This window comes from Festucalex cinctus, chromosome 2 (assembly GCF_051991245.1).
Source record: "Festucalex cinctus isolate MCC-2025b chromosome 2, RoL_Fcin_1.0, whole genome shotgun sequence".
In the NCBI taxonomy this organism is placed as follows: Eukaryota; Metazoa; Chordata; class Actinopteri; order Syngnathiformes; family Syngnathidae; genus Festucalex; species Festucalex cinctus.
This window is the reverse complement of record NC_135412.1, coordinates 24382432-24405150: the sequence shown is the minus strand read 5'-3', so window position 1 is coordinate 24405150 and position 22719 is coordinate 24382432. Positions and strand designations below refer to the sequence as shown.

At 37.8% G+C, this 22719-nt stretch overlaps 1 protein-coding gene across 2 annotated transcripts in view; it reads left to right on the top strand.

Annotated features, from left to right (window-relative positions):
* Window positions 1–22719, top strand: part of slmapb (sarcolemma associated protein b) — a 24346-nt gene extending 1627 nt beyond the window's left edge. The window contains exons 2-11 of one of the 2 annotated variants that reach the window (XM_077513913.1): window positions 8021–8418; window positions 8605–8659; window positions 12506–12634; window positions 12740–12814; window positions 13697–13999; window positions 15611–15881; window positions 16451–16622; window positions 20176–20310; window positions 20670–20758; window positions 21783–22719. In XM_077513913.1, the coding sequence (XP_077370039.1) occupies window positions 8608–8659; window positions 12506–12634; window positions 12740–12814; window positions 13697–13999; window positions 15611–15881; window positions 16451–16622; window positions 20176–20310; window positions 20670–20753 (1221 nt within the window). In that variant the 5' untranslated portion in view covers window positions 8021–8418; window positions 8605–8607 and the 3' untranslated portion in view covers window positions 20754–20758; window positions 21783–22719. The remainder of the gene's footprint in view (window positions 1–8020; window positions 8419–8604; window positions 8660–12505; window positions 12635–12739; window positions 12815–13696; window positions 14000–15610; window positions 15882–16450; window positions 16623–20175; window positions 20311–20669; window positions 20759–21782) is intronic. The other variant, XM_077513914.1, reaches the window with a different exon arrangement.

Below are 22719 nucleotides of genomic sequence, written 5' to 3'. Positions count from 1 at the left end.
AGGTTTATATTGGAGGTGGAAAACCACAAAATAATATATGACACGGCACATCCTTTTTATAAGGACTGTAATGTATTGTGAGTTTGATGTTCGCGATTGCTTGTTGTGCCCGTCTCGCTTGCCGTACTGAGCGGCAGCCGGACGGGGAAGACAGAAATAAAGAGTGGACCCGCACTGACCCGACTCTCGTTATTAATATACTTTACAAGGACAACCAAAAAAAGGATGCTGCATGGAATCTCATATCTTTCTGCTTCTCTGTTGAGCAGACTTTCTGTATGTTTGTCGTTGTGAAATGCCACATGATCGCGCGCGCGCGGTCCCGCGAGACACGTTGGGAAGTGGGCGGCGACGGAGCTGCCGGACCGCAGCTGTGCGGAGCCGGTGTGGATTGACAAAAAAATTGACCCGTCCGGAGCACGCAGTCAAGACGCACCGCACCGCAACCGCACCGCAACCGCATCCAGTGAAAAGCCGGGGTAAGCCTTATAACTGTAAACATTGCAAAGGGAGACAAATTAAAGTGCATAAATATTTATAGCACAACACTGCACAACTGGACACATAACGTCGATATCTACCGTCAGTGTATTGATAATTTATTGCAACAGAGAGTGCAACAATATATTGCAATATCAATTTTTTCTCCCACCTCTATTGTTAATCTTTGCTAAAGCAATTAGTATCTCCTTGTTTGAAAACCCGACCGAAAAGTACATTTTAACGAGTTCTTCCCCCGTAGACATTTTGCAAACTGTTACTTGTGTAGCGTGACACATGCGTTTCCTTTCTGCAGGCACTACACTTGACAAAAACAGCCGACAAGTGGCAAGAAAAAAAGTGGCAAATTTGCCACTTTTTAATATGACGAGAAAAAAGTGGCAAATTTTCCACTTTTTTTCCCTCGTCATATTGCCCCTGCCCTCTAAAAAATATATATATATTTCTACGTGGCCCTAATACGCCGTCGTATTACAGAAATAGAGCCCCAAATATGAGAGAATCTTTTTTTTTTTTTGGTGTTCTATCCAGACAGTGGAAAAGTGCAGAAACAGGTCGGTAAAGTTTGATTTAAAGCACGAGCAAGAGCAGGAAATGCAAACAATCACTCAAACTGCTACAGAACAGAGCAAACCAATACACGCTAAACATTGACGTGAGCCCAAAGGTCGCACAAGACATCATCACAACCCCAAATTGACACCTGAGATGAGCAGCCTCACACAACAACAAAAACAAATGACACCGGAGGAGAGTGGCCAAACACAGACAGGTGAAACTGAGGAAAAAAAAAATTGGAACCCTTTTAATAGAGAAAGAAACCAGGATACTGAAGTCAGTTATGGTGAAAGTAAGAAAGTGGTGAACTTAGATTATGATGAGACATTTTTACCAACTGTTAACATGACAACCACGAGAATGCAAATGCAAAAAGCGGTACAAGAAAACTGTAGTTGAGGTCAGATGGATGTCAAGCATACTCGAACTGTGAAATTTTTACATTGTGAAATTTTTACATTGAACAATCGGAGGGTTATGAGGTCAAAGCACAAGCGGCAAATTGGTGCGCAAGTTAGAAAGACAAAAACAAAAGACTACAAAGACTAAAGACAACACGACACAAATCATTCTTGTAGTAAACAATTTCAAACAATTCTCCAAAATGAGGCTGGCATGCATGATAGGGACTTTTTTTTTCTTCTCAGAGTCTGTTGCATCATTGTTATTGCTTCCTGGTTCATGCATGTTCCTCCATGTTGCCGCTCTTCTTATTGTTTCCACCTTGTTAAGACTCCAGGATCTCAGCCAAGATCTCAACCGGAATTGAACTTTTTTTTTTTTTTTTTTTACATTGTGTTGTCTTTAGCAGAGATTGAAAAGAAGTAACAAACCATTAGAGGTGTGAATTGCCTAGTATCTGGCCATTTAATCTTTATCACGATTCATAGGTCACGATTCAATTTGATGTCGATTAATACCGATACGAATCCGTTAAGTCTATTATTGTGATTTTTTTTTTTTTAAACTCAAATTTAGAAAATACTAATCAGTAAACGGGCGGAACGGTGCATGACTGGTTAGCACGTCGCCTCCCAGTTCTGAGGACTCCGGTTTGAGTCCAGGCGTCGGCCATTCCTGGGTGGAGTTTGCATGTTCTCCCCGTGCCCGCGTGGGTCTTCTCCGGGTACTCCGGTCTCCTCCCACATTCCAAAGACATGCATGGCAGGTTAATTGGGCGCTCCGAATTGTCCCTAGGTGTGCTTGTGAGTGTGGATGGTTGTTCGTCTCTGTGTGCCCTGCGATTGGCTGGCAACCAGTCCAGGGTGTACCCCGCCTACTGCCCAGAGCCAGCTGAGATAGGCGCCAGCACCCCCCGCGACCCTTGTGAGGAATAAGCGGTTAAGAATATGGATGGATAATCAGTAAACTCGTACATGTACACTCGTAAGATTTGTATGATAATGTACTATTTAATTGAAACTTCAACACTGTATTTAACAAACAATTGCAATCTGTTTCATGTTTGAACAGCATTAAAATAAAATATTAAAGCAATACAACACTTATTAATCATTTTCCAGTATTGGATTAGGCGTTGTGTACAAAGAATAAAAGTGCAAATATCTCTTGCATCTTATTCCCCGAATTTTATTTTAAACCGATTAAGTATCTAATTTCGAACGCACAGTGAGAGACGCCTTGTTCCTGGTCACGTGATCGTGATACGTATCCCGTGCGTAAAACGAAAGCCGCCTTTGCTCATTTCAATGAGTTTGCTGACGTAATGGGCAAGAAAAAGACCGTCTTCGATCCCAAATACTGCGCCAATTCTGTTCAGAGTCAAATGCTCAGCACGTCCGGTTTCATGTCATTCCGTGTGGGGGTGGGGCGGTGGCTGCTCCTAATGTGGGCTAAAGCGTGCTTAGCACACGACATGTAGCTTAGCCTAGCAGAGTACATTTCACCCGGATGTTTACCGTCCACTTCGACTCGTCAGCCGGTTGGATCTTCTAGTTTCATCCGGCTTTCAGTTTGAAACAAATCTTTAGCGAGTCCTCCGATTGCTGTACTGCTTTTGGAGAAGTACTTATTTGCTGTAAGGCAAAATTCCACCTTTGATGTCTGCCATGGGACACCATCATTCCTCGTGGGTCTCCTTGTTGTCATTCATTCATTGTGTATTTTTCGCACGCGATACGTCACAATGATCACGTGACTGTCCAAAATGCCAGATACAGTACTTAACGCAAAAAATATTCATAAAAAGTGCTATGAAATCATAATTGCTCCACATCAATTGGCAATTTTTTCAGGGAAGAGTTGAAATTTAACCGTTTCACAGAATAGCTGCTTAGTTTTTCATAAGTCTTGTGTTCCTTTAAATTGTGGGTCCTGAATCTATAATCTATGAAAGTTTAACTTTTTGAACAGAGTTATGGAAATTATTCAACTTTTCGAGTATATTTTAATTTTTTTGACGAGCAACTTTAAAAAGAAAATGAAATACAGATTCCCTTAAAATGTAATTGTGGGAATGCTGAAGCATTGGTAGCACAGTTTCCAAAATGCCAAAATTTATCTCTCAATTTACTTCATAAGCATTCCACATGCATTGAGATCTTAGCATTCAGCTTTCAGCATTTCCTCGCAATTTCTACAGAAATTGCACTTTGTCTAGTAAGTATTTGTAATTTGTGACATTCCACAACTTCTAAATAGTAAAAATGTGAATTGTGTGGCCAGCAAAGGTGATTCAAAAGTGACACGGAATTTCCTAGTGTGACAAAGACACTATTCGAGAAAAACCAGATACAAAAACTACACTTTTATTTTCATTATGATCCATAAAGCATTCCCTTTTAGTTTATGTTCCAACGTCCCTTTTAATGAGCTAAATAAAATGCTAAGTTGCTCAAATGACTGAGAAATTATATTTTAAAAATCTTATTATTTCTTGTTTCTAGCCTCACCTATACTAAGTAATTTTTGACAATATTGTAGTTTATTTTGATGTCAAATCATTGCACTTTGTTTGTGCTGCCTTGCCCTGTAATGTACAATTTTCAACTGCCGCCACGATTCAATTATAACACAAAGGTAGACTGATAGATGATGGCGCATAAATCTATACAATTTGTCTTGTTTTGTTTTCATAGAATATTTAATTGACATGATGTGTTTTGCATAATCCGTAGCTTTTTTGTTGTAGTGACTGTAATTGTCCAAGGGTGAAATCCACCCCTAATTTGATCAAAACTTCCTACAGATGAGATGTCTGCTGTATGTTATTGGATGTAAACAACAGCTCCTTTTATGATGAAGTGAAGAATCCTATTTGTTAAAATGTCCGGTAGGTTTTGCTGCGCTGACGAAACGCGTATAATGTGCAAATCCCTCAAAATAGAGGAGGCTGGAATAGTTGATGATTGACTGACCTGCGTCAATGATTAGTAATGTCTCATCCTAAATCTCTATTTCATGACGATCTTGTCCAACTCGGGGGCAAGGTCTCTGCGTGAAATCGGATGACATATATCGACATTCAACATATGACTTGATTGTTTAGATCATGAAATCTCACATTTCACACTCTGGGTCAACTTTTAAGATTATCTCAAATTGTCACTGCAATGGCAAAACAATTATTTTATTCGATTCAATTCGTATCACGATTCATAGGTCAAGATTAGATTCTGTACCGGTTAACCCCAATACAAATCTATAAGTCGATTACTGAATTGTGATTTTTTTTTTTTTTTATTCAAATTTAGAAACTAGTAGTCATTAAACTTGTACATGTACACTGTAAGATTTGTATGAAAATCTATCTGAAACTTCATGCTTATAACTGTGAGCCACTGTATTTAACAAACAGGTTGCAATCTGTTTCATGTTTGAACAGCATTGAAATTAAATATTAAGGCTTAATGCTCCATTAATATAACATTCTTCCATGTTTAAGGTGTGAATCTTAACCCTAAGTAAGACGTTTTGTTGAATATGTCCATCAAAAATTGATATTTAAACATCGATTCGGCAGCATATTGAATCAATACGAGAATTACGTGCTGTAATATTGCGATATATCGACAAATCGATTTTTTATTTTTATTTTTATTGTAGCTCATAGGCAGTATTGTGACCCGTTTTGGGCTTTTTGATGGTTCTAACCAAGCCACTTCAAAATAAGATACTGCCTATGGGATAATTATCAACCCCCCTAGTTTTGTGTCATTTATAGGTTTGTAATGAACAATTGAATTTCACTGAATATAATGTGAAAACTTCACAGCTGAAAGAATGATGCTTGGCATTCAGGGGACTTTTTTTGTTGTTGTTGCCATATCTGAATAAAGTGTAATTTCACATCCACTCCAGTAGGTGGCAGTAGCGTTCTTATTGTCAGAAACAGCTCAATGAGTATTCGCGCTTCTGCAGAAGTGTACTTTTACAATAATTTTCTTCTTCCTGGGGCCAGTGTAACGACAACTCATTCACTGCCAGTCATTATAGAAAATTTTTACATTTCCAATACTCACGTGATATTACATTCAATAATTATATATAAACCGAATCTACCAAATAACAGAATAGACTCCCTACTTTTTGTCCCGTCCCGTTCTTTTATAATTGACAGCAGAAAAATGCAAGCCATTTCTCCCATGGACTCTGAAACTGTGTTTATTTCCTATAAAATGGGGCAATGATGTCATCTACCGGTGGTTGGGCATCAGTAAAGTTGTTTCCAAGTTTGATATTTACAGTGGAGCATGCTCAGATTCGCCCCCATTTAGCACCGCTCTAAAAAATACAATTGACAAGTATACTTGTCAAAGGCAGTGAATGAGTTAATTGAGAAACACTGGCATAGATAGATGAACAAACCTATATTATTTTTTTGTAGCACACCGGTTACAAATAAGTGCTATAGGTGCCAAACTTCACCTCAGTGAGTTCGTCTCACTGATCTGTATATATGACTGGATAGCCGACAGCCCACACACGCCAGTGCAAGCCGTTGAAGTCACAGGGAGGCCATCTTGTTACTCCCACCTCACGAGCAGACTACTGTATAAACTATACGGTATACGTACAGATGAGACATATACAGCCTGGAGGCAGAGTAGGGGGGGTTTGTGCCGGGGTGGTCACTATGTTTTTAACAAGCAAAATAATTAAATAAATAAATAAATACATAAACAAACAAACAAACGGACGGTATGTGCTGCTTTGAAGACCACCTTTTTCTTTTATTGCTCAGTTCCTTAGACCCTAATATTAAATTTGGCAGATGCATCTTTTGTTGAATTACAGTTCCGATTCTTTAATTTAAAAAAAAAATTCAAGTTTCCTCCTGTACGAAACATCATTAAGCATATCATTTATACATGTATTTAAGGCAAGTTGTAAAATGTCTGAAGTCCTCTTGTTTATGTTCAATACATTTAAAAGGCCATAAATCATGCTGTTTCTATTAACTCATTCACTGCCAGTCATTATAGAAAATTTTTACATTTCCAATACTCACGTGATATTACATTCAATAATTATATATAAACCGAATCTACCAAATAACAGAATAGACTCCCTACTTTTTGTCCCGTCCCGTTCTTTTATAATTGACAGCAGAAAAATGTGGGTTTGCCAAAATACAGCCATTTCTCCCATGGACTCTGAAACTGTGTTTATTTCCTATAAAATGGGGCAATGATGTCATCTACCGGTGGTTGGGCATCAGTAAAGTTGTTTCCAAGTTTGATATTTACAGTGGAGCATGCTCAGATTCGCCCCCATTTAGCACCGCTCTAAAAAATACAATTGACAAGTATACTTGTCAAAGGCAGTGAATGAGTTAAGTAATGTCTCAAATATTCTCCAATTTCGATACTGCATATGTATAGGATCGTATGCCAAGAAACGTTTCTTGGGAGGAGCAATATGGCGGCCTCGCCACCTCAAAAGTCTTGGCCTATCGGTTTTACAGTCGTGTGTGTGTATATATATATATATATATATATATATATATATATATATATATATATATATATATATATATATATATATATATGTTAGGGGTGTTAAGAAAAATAGATTCGGCAATATATCGCGATATTACACCGCGCAATTCTGGTATCGATTCAATATGCGCCAAATCGATATTTAAACATTAATTTTTGATGTAAATATTCAACAAAGAGTACTTAAGGCTAGGGTTCACACTTTAAGCATAGAAGAATGTTCTATTAATGGAACATTAAGCCTTCATATTTTATTTTAATGCTGTTCAAACATGAAACCTGTTTTTAAATACAGTGTTGAAGTTTCAGTTAAATACATTGTCATACAAATCTGACAGTGTCAATGTACAAGTTTAACTGATTAGTATTTTCTAAATTTGAGTTTAAAAAAAAAAAATCGCAATAATCGCTAGTAATGCGATATAGTTGCTGAATATAGCGATATCGATATTATTGTGATATTTATCATGTTACCTAAAGAAATTACATTTTTATTATCTAATGAAAGAATGACACTTTTTCATGCAGCAAAATAAGCAAAAAAATAAGCAAACTCAATATATTCTCAGTTATTTAATTTAATTACCTCTGGATAATGTCCAACTATTGGGGCAGTGCACATTTTAATTAGCGTTTGACTGGTGAAATTCAGATAAAAGCATAAAATTTCATATGAAACTTATTGCATGTCTTTCCGATATGCATATTGCATGGGCCAAAATCGCGAAATCGCTATTATTTTTTCAATATATTGTGCAACCCTAATACATACATATATATATATATATATATATATATATATATATATATATATATATATATATATATATATATATATATATATATATATATATAACATACAAAATACATGCAAAAGTTTATGTTTTATGACTGCTTTAATGATTTTCCATAGAGAGATATGATGACAGACATTCTGTAGCGTTTCACATCGGCGCCAGCAGGCCACCGAGCAGCCCTGCAAACTAAACAAAACCTCCCAGTTGTCAGTATGCAGCCGCAGCTTCCGTGATGCCTGGACTCAGATGCATGACCTCGTGTGGAGGGGCGGGCCAATGTGACCACAAAATGGAGGGGTGTCCGCTTTTCAAAGATATGTATTGTCCAAAACAAGTAGCGTTGCATTTGAATCCAATTTAACATATTTCATTTGATATTTTTTTGGAGCACATCTTTCTTTCCTGTGGTTTTTATTGTAGCAACATCGGTGAGATCTTGGCTCTTAAGTGTCATCTGCAGCTCCCCCCCTCCCCTCCCTCCATGCTTGGACTCTTCCGTTTTTGCATCTGAAAAAAAAATCTGATAGTTGGAGAAGAGTTCTTCATGTCAAGGACTGCTGCAGCCACACTGATACAAAACTGTACGATCTGGATTAATTGAGGTAACTGTTTCATGTAACTTAAACTTTGATTTTGTATGTTTTTATGTGATTTATATACTCATAGTGCTTTTAGCTTGTTCAGGAATTAACATGCACCGTTGGATTTATTGTTACTCCAAATCTTTAACCACAACTATGCTTTGTTTTGACATATGTATTTTGTCCCATAATAATGATTCTTTGCAGATAATGGAAGAGAAAGAGCTGAGTGATCCTCTGAACAACATATCTCTGATTAAAGGTAACTCTGAATATATTTCTATCTACGGACAGACATGAATGAGATGCCATTGTTTTTGTCTAATCATTGGGACAAAAGTTGCAGCCAAATGATCCTGAGTCATCCTCAAGTGTCCCAACCTTCAATTGAAGGCAGCTGTGTGACTTTAACGAGCTGATGTCCTCGTTTGAGTGTCTCTCTCTCTCTCTCTCTTGTCAACGGCCTATTCCAAGAGTGTCTTTGACCGAAGAACATGTCAGCGCAGTAGCAGCTGACGTTTTTTAAATGGACGATCAAAATAGAATGTTGAAGATGATGACATCGTGCTCGCTTCACGAGTGGAAATTCATTTTGCATGAGGATTGTGCTGGATTTGCAACGCTTCACTGCACAACATGGAGAGCGTTTGTGGCATCCCAACAGCAGTGTTTTCGAGGTCAATCTTGAGAATATGTCACTGCCGTTGTAGATTTGTTGAATTTTTGTCTACATTTAGGGCCATGTGGAAGACGGGCCTCATTCTTTGGGGTGTAAAACAGCAGGAGGGTAGCTGAGGCGTCATGACTTTAGCCTTCAGCACTTGAGCTAAAAAAAGAAATTCCCCTACTTTTTTTTTCTTTTTTTTTTGTCATCGCCCAGCATGATGCTCAGTATCGCATCTCGCCAAAAGGTATTTTTACACATTCTAATCTCTTTAATACTTGGATTGTGTGACACTCAAGCCATGATGGTTCATGGCGGCTGAAGATCATGTGGGAGATACTAGGAATGTAACGATATCCAAATGTCACGATACGATATCACGATATGAAACTCACGATACGATTATCACGATATTGTGGGGAGGTTGGCGATTAAAAAAAAAAATCTCACAATATTGTAAAAAATATGAGCTTATACTTAAAAAAAGCACAATATTGTGTTTTGTACATAATAGCAATGTATATAAACCACCTACGATCTCTAATATTTAATATTGAGGCGCTGACTTGTTAATGCACGCACACATTGAGTTCCTCCATATTGACTCGGTTGTCGGTTCACAGGCATATTATATTCCCCGTTATCTCACAATTAGTGGAGATTTTAAACATAGAAGGGCCAAAACATCCCTAATGAAATCAATCACAGCTCAGTTGTTTTCTAGGTTTGGTCATGTGACAGTCACAAGCTGAGCTGTGATTGGTTACCTGAGCCCTTGTGATGTCAATTTCAGTCGACAGCAAGTTGCAAAATGTGTTTTTAAAGGTACTAATTGTACATGAAAAAAAAAAAGAAAATATCACATTTATTATAGGCAAAATATTGTTTGACTGCCAAAAATGGCTAAATAAGTAAAGTATCACTTTAACGAAAACTAACGAAAAAAACTAAAATTCAAAGAATAAAAATGAAAATGCTTTAAAAAAAAAAAAAAAAAAAAAAACTGAAATTACATTTTACGTTTCCAAAACTATAATTATAGCAAAAATGTCCCTTTTCTTTTTTTGTCTTCGGTAATTAATTTAATACGTGAGCCTTTGGGGATGATTTTTAATGTGATTTTACGTATATTTACTGAACCGGTATAAGGACGTTTGAACGTGTCATCTGGCAGCAGCCAATCACAAAGCACCTTTGGATGATGTCACTCCTAGGTGACAATTTTGTGTGCTTTTCAACTCAGCCGAAATGCAACTCAGCCGAAATGCAACCCTCGCTAAGAAATGAGTTTTTTAAATTTTTACTGAAAAAAATAAAATAAAATAAAACTAATACTGAAACTAACTAAAACTTAACATTTTTTTTAAATAATTAAAACTAACAAAGACCCTAAAAACTAACTAAATTTATGAAACAAAACTCAAAACGAAGTAAAAAGAAAATTCCAAAAGGATAACAACCCTGCTGTCAAGTTGACAAAGACCACCCTATTAACAGGGAGCCCACTCACTTCGTCACTCATAAATATGCATGTGTGTAGGAACGCAGCTCGCCCCGGCCGGCCTTTGTCTGCCACACAGCAGTGTGGGTCATGTGTTCCCGAGTCGGAGGGTGCCACCATCCTCCACTCGGCACTTTGTTGGCTTGGATTTATTAGTGCCATCCAGGGTTATTATAGTTTTGGATTTTTTTTCATTTTAGTTCATTTTGAGTTTTTTAGTTAGTTTTAATCAGTTTTCATGGTGGTTCTGTTAGTTTGTATTAGTTTTAGTTATTTAATAAATGCTTAGTTTTAGTTTCAGTATTTTTATTTTATTTTTTTAAATTGTGTATTACTTGTGCGCAATATTAAAAAAAAAAAAAACACCATGGGAGCGACGTCATCTGAAGGGGCTTTTCTATTGGCTGCCGCGAGATGACATTACTTTTGTATGAGACACTTTCAAATGTCGTTATTCCTGTTAATATCATAATAAATAGACTTCAAATCACAATTAAAATCATCCCCAAAGGCTCATGGATGAAATTAACTCATTCACTGGCAGCCATTTTGACTGACGCAATCCCCTTCACTCCCGGCTGTTTTACTGGATTTGGACTGATTTTGCAAGTCCCACAGAATATTGTGTTCTATTGCTATAAAAACATGGAACCTATCAAAAGAAAGATTAAAGTCTCTTCTTTCATCAGGAAAAAAGTATATTTCTATCTGTTTCCATTTTGCAGCAATTAGCATTAGAATATAGCAAAGTTTCATCATTATTCACAAATCTGCTTAGAACTGTGGGGAAATCAGCTTGTTTTAACATGACCCTGGTTGATCTCTTATACTCTGCTGCCACCTGCTGGCAGTTTGTGTAATAACTACCATTTCTTCAACCATTCTTTGCAGTTGAGAGGCTGCATCAAAGCCTTATGTATGCTCTAGCTTAAGAAAAACATGAAAAACGTATAAATACGTCTTTGGGAGACTTCAAACATATAAAGTAAAACATATTTATACGTTTTTGGGAGCAAATTAGTTAATTACCAAAGACGAAAACAAAATACATTTTTGCTATAATTAGTTATTTTTAGTTTTGTCAACATAAAATGTAGTATTAGTTTTCATTTTTTAAAAAAATAATTTTTTTATTTTAGTTCGCTAACAAAGTTGTTTTTTGATTTTTTTTTTTTTTTTTTTTTTTTTTTTTTTTTGTCCCCCCCCCTTAGTTTCAGTTCACTAAAATAACCTTGGTGCAATCCGCTGGTATGTGGGTGGATATGTCCAGTCCATCCATGAAGACAGCAATGCGAGAGAGGCACGCAGCGAGCGAATTCTGCATCGCTCTCATCCCGCCGCATCCTTTTATGGCGCACATGCTTTGAAATGTTGCGACTCGTTTTTTTGTTTTGTTTTCCTGCTCAGTCCAAGATGAGGTCATCTCTTTTTGCAGCCGCCACAGATGAGTGGATAAAGATATTCGCTGGGAAGTGCAAACCGCCAAGCGAGCGTGCACAGAGATTGTTTTCACCCAACAAGAAAACGTAGCAGGCCTTTGATTAGCCTCGGCCGCTCCGTTCCGGCATGTTACTGTGCCGATGATGATTTTGAATGGCAGACCGGATAGGAAATGCACATAATGGACTTCCATTCTTTTCTGGGTTCGCAATTAGCTTATGTAATAGGCCTGCTTTAATATCTTGGGAAATCAACTCATGTGCTAGTTCAAATATTTGGGACTGAAGCAGAATGAACATGGAGTGACCTTTCCTATTTTTATGATGACACTTAACGCCGTCTTTGCTTCCTCGTTTACGACCGCGGCAAATGTTCGGCCTTGACATTCCGCAGCCTTTTTGTGGGAGGATAAGAACGTTTACGTTTACCACCAGCCACTCTCTTGTTAGAACAGGCCTTATGAGTTTTGGATAAGCATTTTTTTTTTTTTATCGCATTCTCAGATGATCTCACCAGGTCAAATATGGGGTCCTCAAGCGACTATGAAAAAACAATCCAGCGCTTGAATGATGAACTCGGACAGGCCCAGGATCAGGCCAACACAGAGAGGCACAAATGCATGGAGCTAGAAGGTAAAAAAAAAAAAAAAAAAGTGCTAAATAAAGTGATTTTTTTTTTTTTTTTTCAATGTGATTGCTCAATGCAGCATGACAGAGATGGCATGTCACATTTTGTAGGTATCCTCAATAAAGAGAGAAAAGAGAAGAAACAACAAGCTGATGAATCTGCAAAACAGATCAAACTTCTTCAAGGTATTTCACTCATTGACTGGCAGCCATTTTGACTGAAGCAACCCCCTTCGCTCCCGGCTGCTTTACTAGATTTTGACTGATTTTGCAAGGCCCACAGAATATTGGGTTCTATTGCTATAAAAACACGGAACCTACCAAAAGAAAGGTTAGTCTCTTCTTTCATCAGGAAAAAAAAAAAAAAAAAAAAGTAATTTCTACCAGTTTCCGTTTTGCAGCAATTAGCATTAGTTCATCAATATTTACATTCCTGGTGAAAACATTGCCAAAAAAAAAAAGCTTGTTGAAACATGGCCCTGGTTGATCTCTTATACTCTGCTGCGACCTGCTGGCCATTTTTTGCAATAACTACCATTGCTTAAACATCCTCTTCAGGTCAGAGGCTGCATCAAAGCCTTCTGTATGCTCTCATTAAAAAAACAAAACAACAACAAAAAACAACGTATGAATACGTTTTTAGGACTATGGCAATATTTAAAGTACGTTTTTGGGAGCAAATGAGTTAATAGGAGCCACCTGCTTTATAATATATGTAGTTGCGATCAAAAGTTTACGTACACTTGTTAAGAACATACTTATATTTTTGACCCAGCAGATTTGCTCACTTTTTCTGTTAAAACCTAATAGTCATAAAAGAAAACAATTTCATGAATGTTTTTTTTTTTTTTTTATTAAATGACAATAAAGCATCCTTTCCAGTTACGCCATCAGAGAAAAATCAGAGTTATAGAAATAACTGAAAGTTCAGGAGAGCCAAGATGTTGTTTTTTACAAGTGTATATAAACTTCTGATCACAGCTGTAGCAATTATATCTTCTATTAATGATGAATATTTAAATATTACCACCACCACTGTTGTGTATCTAATGAAAACACTTTGAGCAGGCCAACTGCGGCAGCTCCAAGATGAAATGGCCGCCCTCAGAGAGCAGACGGACGTCTCCTCCAGTTTACATGACGAGCTTCAAAGTTCACGCGACGAGGTGAAGTCGCTGAAACGCGTTCTTGCGGCGGCGGCCGCCGAGCGGGACCGTGACGTCGCCGCCGTCGAGTTGGACCTGGCGACAGTCTCCAAGGATTTGGACAAATGGCGTCAGACTACCAGCAAATACGAGCGCCAGATTGATGACCTGCAGCAAGATCTCCAACAGCAGGGCAAGCAGTGGCAGAAAACTGCAGAAATACAAGGTACTGCAAATACACCTTGATTGTATTATTTAGCTAAATATTCTCTCTGTGTCTGTAGGGATAAAATAATCCGCCATGTGACAATTTACACAGTATGATTATTTCCAACTGGTCAAATGACATGCAGTTTGTCTCATGTTGAATGCATCATGATGCCGCATGTGTACACATTTCCTAGAATGTAAATACTGTATATATATATATATATACTCACAATTTTACATACAGTGGTGCCTCCCCATATGGGTGACCCGACTTATGAGTTTTTCAAATACGAGCCATAAATCGGCTGCTTTGACTTGTGACGTTGTGAATACAAATATGATACGAGCACTGTATGTTGTCCATAAAGTCAGTTCAATTTACTCCACAATTGGCAGTAGTTTGGCAAATGGTGAATAATTCTTAAAAATAAAAAAAAAGAGGCTTCATGATGTCCCAGTTGAAGTTTACTGTCAAACTAAACATAAACAAGACGTGTATTTAAAATAATAACACTGTGTTGCCCAATGCTAGAATAATAATGTAAATTGCCATTGAAATGCTATTGGAATGGTTAGCATCGATAGTTGCTGTTTTACAACCTTTTACAATAAATATTTGAACCGAAATGGTGGAACAACAAATGTAGACGCATACTATAATTCTTCTCAAAGGCATATATTCTTTATCCTAATATTATAGCAACTTACTGAATTGCTGAATGAAATTATGAAAGCACAAAATTGCTTAATGCATTTTTGTACAGTGCTTTTATTATTTTTATTGTATACAGCTGGAACAGATTTAATTAATGGCATTTACATTCATTTCAGTGGTGATAGATGATTTGAGATACAAGATACATCTTGAGTTATGAGTACAGTCATAGAACAAATCAAACTTGTATCTCAAGGCACTGCAGTATTTGGGATGGTTTGGATTGAGCATTAAAGCATTCAAGTCCGGCTTTTAAAAAAAAAATATTTTTATAGGTATTCTGTATTTCTAGCTAGCTAGCTCACTCTATCTCGCTCTAGCACTCTCGATCTCGCTATCTCTCTATCACCTATCCATCTAGCCATCTCTCTATCCATCTCTCTAGCTCTCTCTATCTCGCTATTGCTCTCTCTATCGCTCTCTCTCTCTCGCTCTCTCTCTCGCTCGCTCTCTCTAGCTCTAGCTCTCTCTAGCTCTAGCTCTAGCTCTGTCGCGCGCTCTCTCTATCTAGCTCTGTCGCGCGCTCTCTAGCTCTGTTGCGCGCTCTCTCTCGGTCTAGTTCTCTCTATCTCTCTGTCTCTCTCTCACAGTCTCACAGTCTATCTCTATCTATGTATCTATCTCTATCTCGCTCTAGCTCTCAATCTCTATAGTTTCTCACGCTCTCTCTATCTCCATCTCTTTCTATATATCTCTATCTCTCGTTCTAGCTCTCTATCTGTCTATCTCTCGATCATCTATCGATCCATCTCTCTCTGTGTCTCTGACTCTCTGTCTCTGTCTGTCTCTCTGTCTCTGTCTCTGTGTGTGTGTGTGTGTGTGTGTGTGTGTGTGTGTGTGTGTGTGTGTATCTCGCTATCTGTGAAAAATGCAAAATCTTTTGTTTGATTGATTCTATTTCATGTTTCACAGCCAACGAGCTGCAGTCCATGCAGGTGGAGTGTCACGGCCTTCAGAAGGAATGTTCTAGCCTGCGATCGGAGAAGCAGGAATTAGTGAGCAAGCATCAGAAAGAAAAGGGCAGCCTGCAAAGTGAGTGCACTTCCATCAGGGCGGAGAAGGAGGAACTCCACAAGGCCCAGCAGAAAGAGAAGGTCAATTTGCAGCAAGAAAGCACAACACTGCGTGCGAAAAATGAGGCAATGCAGCAGAAGCAGCAGCAGTTGGAGAAGGACCTCGTCAGGTCAGTGCTTTGGAACAACTGTCTCTTTTGCATAACATTTTAATTAGAGCTGTCAAATGATTACATGTTTTTAATCAGATTACTCACATCTTAGAATTTTGATTAATCATGATTAATCACTAACTTAAAAATGCTTTTTTTTCCCCCAACATATTTTGCCCGCTAAATTTGAAGCGCACCTGTTATGTGTTAATTTTTTCGACCTTTAATGTTATGAGGACGTCTTCAAAAATTTATATCCACTGCACACGCTCACCCTGCTTTTTCTAATCAATTATTTGCATTATTTAAAATGGGGAAAAAAATTACCTACGGCATATGCAAACATTTATTAAATGCTTTACTTTAATGCATGTAGTTACGTTTTTTGCTCAAACTCCAACAGCTACCTTTAACGTAACCATCCGCTGTCTGCTAAAAAGGATCATCTGCGTTCAAAATTAATAGTGTGATTAATGCGATAATTTTTTCTGATTAATTAGTTAACGTTTTAACTTTGACAGCACTAATTTTAATATATCATATTTCTTCATCTGCTCAAATGTTGTTTTTTTTCCTCTCGCTGCCAGTTCCCGCGCTCAGAATGCTGAGCTGAGCAACAGCTTGAAAGCACTTGAGAGATCTCAACAGGAGCTGGAAAAGAAGCTGGTGGCTTCGGAGCTTCAGCGCCAACAGGATAGCAGCAAGCTACAAACTCAACTGGATGAGGCAGATAGCGACAGGGAGACCCTTAAGAGAGAGGTGCGGCTTAACTCAGCTGAAGGTGGTCGTAATGGTCCAACCCAAGTTTTTTAGTTATTTAGCCCGAAAAGTTGGGTCAATTTTAAATTAATAGCCCACAAAATAACCCTAAAATGATGTCGATTGTGTGGGTTATTCATTTGAGACAACTTTCTGAAAGTTGAATTAGGTAAAAAAATGAACCGACCCAACTTTTTGAGGTTTTTAGCCCCAAATTTTTGGTCAAATAAAAATAGTAACCTAATCAACCCAGTTTTTTGGTTGTTTAGTGGGTTATTCATTTAACCTTGGGTTGGTTTAGCGGAGTATTCATTTGACCCACCTTTTTGGGTTACATGAATAACCCAACTGAATTAGGTAAAAAAAATAAAAAATGAACCGACCCAACTTTTTGAGGTTTTTTAGCCCCAAATGTTTGGTCAAATTAAAATAACCCAGTAATCAACCCAGTTTTTGGGTTGTTTTGTGGGTTATTCATTTAACTTTGGGTTGGTCAGTGGATTATTCATTTGATCCAACTTTTTGGGGTTAATTAAATAACTCAACAAAATTGGGTCAGTCCCTTTTTGACCCAATTTGGGTTCATTTTGACCCAACTGTTTTTAGAGTGTACATTATATGAATGAAGAGAGAGTATTTGTAGGAAATGCTGTAAATAATTTTCAAAACAATTAGGTAAAATTGGATAATCTCCCACAGCACACCTGATGATCTCTCACACCACACACAGTTACTCACTGCTTATGCCAAATGCATCACAAGCGATGTGATGTGTCCACTTTTCATCTGTCTCATCACCGGTCACAACGTGCGCTTCAAACAAAAACACCCGGAATTCACCTGAGGCTGTTTTCATCCTCGTGACACTGTGTTTATCTGAGAGCTGTATCAATGCAGCAAAGTAGTTGCATGATCTCGTGATCCTGCCTGGCCTCGGAGGTGACTGTAGCTGTGACTGACCTACCACTTTAACTCAGATCCTGCAGTTACTGCATGCCTAATGAGTATTTTATGAGTTATTGAACTGACTCAGCAAATGTTTCTCTTGAGAGGTTAGTGTAGTTTTGCAGTCGGTTCACCAACAGGGATGCACTATAAACACATGACATTATACATTCAAATACGAGTAATATGATGCTCACATGATACTCATCTATGAAGGACCAAAACTGCCAAAATTCAAAATAAATACATTGAAAACAAAAATGGATATAAAAATTAAATACAAAACACAAATATAAATGGAAAATAAAAACTATATATAATATACATGCATAAAGGTACAAATAAATACAAAAATAAAATTGAAAATTGACCATTGAAAGGCAGTTTGGAACAGAGGAGTCCAATCCAAGACATGCCTCATTTGAATAACTTAATTTAATAATTAATAATTTTGTCCTTACAGAGCGTCTGCAGCATGACATAAATAAATGTGAGTGTTTATTTTAGTATATTTTTCATTTATTTTTAGATTTTTATCTCATTTTTATTTTTGTATTTAGTTTTACTTTTATTTATGGATAATTAATTTATATATATATATATATATATATATATATATATATATATATATATTTGTATATTTGTTTATTTCCATTTATATTCATTTTTTTTTTATTTAATTTTGAATCATGTTTTTATATCCATTTTTATTTTCACTTATTTTATTCATTTATTTATTTTTAATGTTGGCAGTTTTGGTCCTCCATACCCATCCATCTGTGTGCTTTTTGGGGATGTTGAAATACGATGTGATGAAAGTTCATGAAATTGACTATTTGCAGAGGATTTGACGTGTGAACGAGACGTAACCTGTCATAAGATTGAAATATTAATCTCATTCCTTAACGTACTGGTATCCGGTTACAACGATCAGAAACAAACAAACAGGGACTGTTACGAGTCACCAGTGCAACCACGGATCAAGTGTGCTACCTTTTTTGATGTTCCAAACAAACGGGCACTGCGAGTTCTGTCGTCATGTGACACAATCCTGAAAAGCAGACCCGACCAGCATGTTTTGAGCGCAGGTTCAGCAGGGCAGTCAACTCCCTCTCACCGGCGGAGTCGTGTTGAATAGAAAGCTGGGATGAACTATTGTTGCGTTTGTGTGATTGCAAAGAAAGAGAATGGCACGGAGACTTGAAGCGCCTTTGTGGGGAACAGCCACGTATTTGTCAAATTCCCAAGTGCCCTGCAGATCAGGAGAAACCAGTTTACAAATCTCTGGTGAAAGCAAGCTTCACAACCTCACTAACCGTCCTGCAACAATGTGCAAAAACAACCTGGCCCACGTGCAACGTTATGAAATTGCTGTCCTGGGAATATTCCCCAGATGATGACATGATTGCGTCATGCTGTTTATTTTTACCTTTATGGTAATATAAACTTCTTGTTGCTGCCAGTAGTTTGAGATGGCAAATGTTGTGAACTGCTTGTTTCAGCACTATTTGTACTAATATCCTACAAAACATAATAATCTGTTTGCCAAGTATTCAGGATCAATATGGCTGACCTGACAATCAGCACATACTGAAATTCCCCTGACAATTTCAGATTCAGAAGATTACGTGTAATTCCACATTTAGCATTAGTCATTTCACGTCACATTTGCCATTCATGTGTATAGTTCATCATTACTGATGTAGATTACAGATATCGACAACAGAATTAATTGTACAGATCTCAAGCTGAAGTTAAAGAACATTTTTGATTTTCTGAAATCATTTAGTCATTGAAAGGGACCAGAAAATCTCGAGCGTAAGCATTGGTTGGATGTAACCAAAATATTGTTGCCATTTTCACAGAAGCAATCTCCTTCACTCCTGTCTGTTTTGCTGGATTTTGACTGATTTTTGCAAGGCCCACAGAATATTGTGTTCTATTGCTATAAAAACATGCAACCTACCAAAAGAAAGATTAAAGTCTCTTCTTTCATCAGGGAAAAAAAGTATATTTCTATCTGTTTCCGTTTTGCAGCAATTAGCATTAGAATATAGCTAAGTTTCATCATTATTTACAAATCTATTTGAACATGGCCCTGGTTGAGGTCTTATACTCTGCTGCCACCTACTGGCCGTTTGTGTAATAACTACCGTTTCTTCCACCGTTCTTTGCAGTTGAGAGGCCGCAACAAAGCCTTCTGTATGCTCTAGCACAGGGGTCTCCAAGTTCGGTCCTCGAGAGCCCCTATCCAGCCTGTTTTCCATGTCTCCGTCCTTCAGCACAGCTGAATCTAATGATCAGCTAATCAGCAAGCTTTGCAGAAGTCTGATAACGATCCCGATCATGAATCAGGTGTGTTAGTGGAGAGAAACATGGAAAACAGGCTGGATAGGGGCTCTCGAGGACCGAACTTGGATACCCCTGCTCTAGCATAAAAACAAAAAAAACGTATAAATAAGTCTTTGGGATCCTTAAAACATTTAAAATACAACGTATTTATGTTTTTGGGAGTAAATGAGTTCATCGGCCATGGCAAAAGGATCAGATTCTCTACTTTTTGCTATTTATAGCTGTATTTTGATCAATTTTGTTTTATTCGATATAGTTTGAGGAGACCAAGACGGAGCTAAGTGACCTAAAGGGAGAATATGAGAAGGCCGAGCAGGAGAAGAATTCCCTTTTGAATGAACTGGAAGAGTGCAAAGCCAACATGAAGGATTTACAAGAGAGGGGGTCAAAGGTGAGTGTTGCCTCATCTCACTCAAATAGTTGACCTTTGTGTAAATTATACACCGCGGTGTGACGGAATTGAGTCGAAAAGCGACGCTTTCGAGACTTATTTGCACAACATATGACTTTTGCCCTCAGCGGGAGCTTTTACGACTGCCAAGCATCAAATGTCTGTTTATTTTGTCAATTAGATAATTTAGTTTTAGAGCCACTCTGTCCTCATCTGGTGTTTTCCCCTGTTTACTTTACAACATTGACAGCTGTGTGAATCCCATTCAAAGCCAACGCGCTGAAATTCACACCACTTTCCGAACCTGTATTAATTTGTATGTCCCGTTTGACGATGATAATATCACTTCCCTTCTGTAGACGTCCCTAATGCCGCCTGTTCAAGCCATAGTCATCGGCCTTGTCCTGGCTTTGCTGTTATGGTGCTTCGGCGCATTGTGGTAGTGAAGGTATAAGTTATTCCCGCCCGCATCTGTCATTCTCATCCGTGTCCTCAAGATCACTGCATGGCTTCATAACAAAAACAAAAGAAAATCCGGGCTGCAGAAATCTAACCTTTTTTCAAATCATACAGCTTCAACATGTGTTTGTTTGGACACTAACAGGCTTTCCTCCCAGTGACTTTGGATGAGCTCATCATCTTTTCAACTGACGTTTCTCTGTTGCACGGCCAGAGATGGGAAGTAACCAAGTACCAGTGATGATTTCGTTGATGAAAAATTTTCGGGAAAATTAAACTAAAACTAAAAATAGAAGCAATTCAATAAGACAATAATGATAACTAAAATTGACTGACAATTTCGTCAACGCGGGTTGGAGAAAAGAACCACTCAGAAACGGTTCAGTGTTCAGTGCATTTTATTTCATATTGAAACATGGTTACATCCTTTTGCAGCCGTAAGATTAATCTCAAGCAATTATGCACTTCTTTTTCCATTTAGGTGAAAACCAAATAAGTTCAACACGTTTCATTGAAACAAGTGACAAAGACACTGTTGTATTTAATGTCTTGCGTGTTAAACTACAGTTACAAATAGGTGTGTTGTAATTTTCTGTATAAAAATTAGGGATGTAACGATAAGGGCAATATCATTAAAACTGCCACAATATTGTCATGTTTACGATATTAAAAGATCATCTGTTAAAAAAAAAAAAAAAAGTCAGGTTGATTTCCATTTGTGCAGTTCTAGCACCCTCTGGTAGCTAGTTTTAGTGCAATTTAATTTCCATTAGGGATGTTTTGGCCCTTCTATGTTTCAAATCTATGCTAATTGTCAGATGAAGGGAAACGTAATATGACAATATGTGGAGGAACTTAATGGGTGCCTGCATTAGCAATTAAGTTTTCCCATCTCTGCACCGCCTTGATCTCTTTCCATCGAACCACCGCTTGTGCCAGAGGGAGGGACGTTCGCTTTCACATGCTGACGCTCATGTTTCCAATTTTTATTTTTATTTTTTTTGTGCCACCAGAAGCCGTGGATGATCTGGGGACCCGTGCTTGCTGTGGCTCTAACAGCTGTGACTGCCGCCGCGCTCTTTAAGACCTGAGGGCCAGCCGGCCACACGTACTACATGGCACACGCATACACGCACACCCGTCGTCAGAACTATATTTCGCCACACTGAAACTGACATGCGTGACACGTAATATTATCTGCACTGTTAATTAGGAGGAGTCAGAATTAACACTGTTTGGAACCTTGATTTCATATAGCAGTTGTGCTCCTTTTATAGGGGAAGTCAAACCCCCCCCTCCCCAAAAAAAAAAAGATTTCTTGACAAATATATGTTCTATGTCTACTAGTCTAACTACACTATTTTGGTTAATATTCCGTTAGTCGAATATGACTTTTTGTCAATATCAGAAGGTGCCCATTTTGCCACTTCCTGTCGAGTGAAGATGACATCACAGTTGCTCGGGTTAACAACCAATCACAGCTCGGCTTCAGGAAACAGGTGAGCTGTGATTGGTCGTTGCCTGTGAGCAACTGTGATGTCATCTTCAGTCCACAGCAAGTGGCAAAATGGCCGCCACCTGATAGGGATTAAAAAAAAAAAAACGGCTGGATTTTTGCTTCATAACTCATATTCCACAAATGTAATATTAATCAGTATCATTTTTTAGACTAGTGCAGTCACATAGAACATATTGTCAAGGAAATTTTAAGATTGACTTCCCCTTGAAAGAAAGGTATTTAAATGTTTGTTTGCAAATCTACTGTTTTGGCCCATTTTTTGGAACTATTGAGCTGTGAGGTGTCCATTAATGAATGTAAATGTTGTCTACTCACTAATTGTCATGATATACCATCATAGTTTGGACGGCTTATTTGCAGCTCAAGCCTCCCATAAGATAGTGTGTGTGTGTGTGTAGTTGTCAGCACAATAAACATTGTCAATAAAGTGA